This window comes from Antrostomus carolinensis, unplaced genomic scaffold, assembly GCF_000700745.2.
Source record: "Antrostomus carolinensis isolate BGI_N321 unplaced genomic scaffold, ASM70074v2 scaffold35075, whole genome shotgun sequence".
In the NCBI taxonomy this organism is placed as follows: domain Eukaryota; kingdom Metazoa; phylum Chordata; class Aves; order Caprimulgiformes; family Caprimulgidae; genus Antrostomus; species Antrostomus carolinensis.
In genome coordinates this window covers 1947-4481 of record NW_010318995.1, presented here as the reverse complement: position 1 = coordinate 4481, position 2535 = coordinate 1947, and the positions used below count along the sequence as shown (strand labels likewise).

The following is a 2535-nucleotide window of genomic DNA, read 5'->3' as shown; positions in this document are numbered from 1 at the left end:
CAGGGCAGGGCCAGGCAAGGGATGGTGCTGTGGCAGCAGGGCTGGGGTGGCAGGACCAGCACCTTGCCATGCAGGGGCAGAAACTCCTCCAGGTGGCTCTCAAAGTTCCAGGCATCCAACGGGACCTCTACCTCCCCCAGGAACGTGTTGCGGCCAAAGCGATCGTGGTGCCAGACCGAGAACTGCAGCGTCCTTGCAAGCAGGAGGGACTTGTTAATCTCGTACTAGAAAGAGAGACAGGAAAACCACTGGTGAGCAGGCAGTGCCAGGCAGGGGACAGGCTTGGCAAAGCCATCAGCCACAGCTCTTGAGCAGGAGAGGAGACAGGTTTGAGGAGCAATGGATGCACGCAGGAGACTGTCTTCCTTTCCAAGCCTGCTGAAACCTCAGAGTCCTGGGGCAGTGCTGCAGGAGCCCGTGCTCTCCAGGCAAGTGGTCCTCAGAGCCCGTGCAGAGCCAGGACCAGGACTCATCTGGCCACTCCACCCCATCCCACCACAAGTGAAGCTCTGCCAGCCCACTGAGCCTCAGGTGGTCAGACAGCAAGACCTCAGCAAACCCGGGGCTGTGGGAGCCTGGAAACCCAACCACAGTTCCCACTTCCCTCCTGTCCAGAGCGCCTGGCCTCAGCAATGTGCTGCCAGGCTTGGGGATGGAGCCAGCCCTTCCCACCACCCTGCGGTGGCCAGGGCAGGGACCATGAAGCACAGTGCCAAGTGCTTCTGCCCTGTGGCCCAGAACTGCCTTATCTCTGCCTCTGCAGCTGTGCTGCCCACCCTCCCACCACTGGAACCCGCCTGCAATGGCCCAGGAGCCTTGTCCACAGGGAAGCAATGTCCAGGGGGAGCAGAAAGCCCTTGGCTCTGGGAGATGCCACAGGAACCAGGACACACATTCACATCTGCAGCTGTGCCTCCATCCCACCAGGGCAGCCAGGGCTTGACACCACAGCCACATCAGAGCAGTGACCCAGCCTGGGAGCAGGTTCTTCCAGCTTTCAGGGTGCAGTGTCTGAATGTGAGTCCTCTGCAGAGCCCCCCAACTCAGGGTTTGGAGCCCATCCATCCCCTGCTTTGTTCCAGCAGCATCCCCAGCCCCACAGCAGGGAACGGGCTGCACCCCAGCCCATCCCCACTCACCTTCAGCAGCTCATTGTACACGGGGTTGATGGTGTTGCGTTTGATGGTCGTCTTGCGTTTCCCTTGCCGGGATTTGTCGGGCAGGAGATAGGTCTTCACATATCTGAGTGGAACAGCAGGCAGCATTTCACCAGGGTCTCCCCACAACTAACCCCCACCACCTCCCTCACCCACCAGGACAACCCCAGATCTGCCACACAAAGACCCTTCCCACTTACAGTCCCCATCTCTGGCGGGCACCCCACAACCCAGCTGAGCACCACCAGCGGTGCCACCAGCCATCACCCCCTCCCAGCTCTCACGGGTTCGAGCGCTTCTTGCCCTCGTCCCCATAGGCCAGCTGGCGACACTCCTTCACGTGAATGAACAAGGTCTGTGTCTTCTGCTCGTAGCTCAGGGAGAAGGAGATTCCCCCGGTGACCGCAACGTTGCCGAAGTCGCCGGCCTCACTGTAAATGCTGACCATGCTCCCCAGTGTGCTCTGGAAGACACAGCAGGGCTGAGCCAGGTCAGCATCGCTTGGTGGGTCCCTCTTCATCCTCAGCAAAGCTACTCCTCACACCTCCTGCGCTCAGCCCCTCGCCCCTCCTTGGCTGGGGATGGCCACTGAGTGCCTCCCACGTGCACACAGGCTCCCTGAAGAGAGCTGGATCTCTGCGTTTCAATTCCCTTCAAGGGCAGGAAGCCCCCACACCCCAAGCTCTTGCTCCCACACCCCAGGAGCTGCCCACCCAATCCATCAGCACTGCTCTTCCCCACATCTGTGGGGCAAAGCATGGCTGCACCACGGAGACTCACCGAGGAGGTGCCGCTGCGCATGCTGCCCCGGGCCACCCTCTGCCGATGGATCTCCACCAGGTTATCGATGTCCTCCTCCTCCTCCTCCTGCAAGGAGAGAGACAAGCTGCCTACATGGGGAGCAGCAGGGCATGGCCAGACAGGCAACCGACTCCTCCACCCATCAGCCAGCCCTACGGCACACGAGGGTCTCACCAGCTCCGTGTTGAGGCCAGGGACTGACTTGCTCCTGTCCCCCAAAGAGCCACCTTCCCCCACAAAGTCCTCCGGACGCAGGTCGATCACCGACTTGGTATAGTCTGCACAAGAGATGGTGAGGCAGGAGATGGTGGAACAGGGCAGGACTAGCAGAGCCCGGCTGCTCCAGCCAGCCCTACGGCACACGAGGGTCTCACCAGCTCCGTGTTGAGGCCAGGGACTGACTTGCTCCTGTCCCCCAAAGAGCCACCTTCCCCCACAAAGTCCTCCGGACGCAGGTCGATCACCGACTTGGTATAGTCTGCACAAGAGATGGTGAGGCAGGAGATGGTGGAACAGGGCAGGACTAGCAGAGCCCGGCTGCTCTCTCACTGCAAGGGCTGCCCCAGCCCCTCCCATC

General features: G+C 61.2%; 1 protein-coding gene across 1 annotated transcript in view; it reads right to left on the bottom strand.

The window, feature by feature from the left end:
- Positions 1–62: 62 nt before the first annotated feature.
- SYTL4 (synaptotagmin like 4) overlaps positions 63–2535 on the bottom strand; it is a gene marked incomplete at both ends in the record, with an annotated part of 3886 nt that continues 1413 nt past the window's right edge. The window contains 6 exons of the mRNA XM_029085228.1: positions 63–224; positions 1140–1242; positions 1442–1620; positions 1938–2024; positions 2133–2236; positions 2320–2436. Coding sequence (XP_028941061.1) covers positions 63–224; positions 1140–1242; positions 1442–1620; positions 1938–2024; positions 2133–2236; positions 2320–2436 — 752 coding nt within the window. The remainder of the gene's footprint in view (positions 225–1139; positions 1243–1441; positions 1621–1937; positions 2025–2132; positions 2237–2319; positions 2437–2535) is intronic.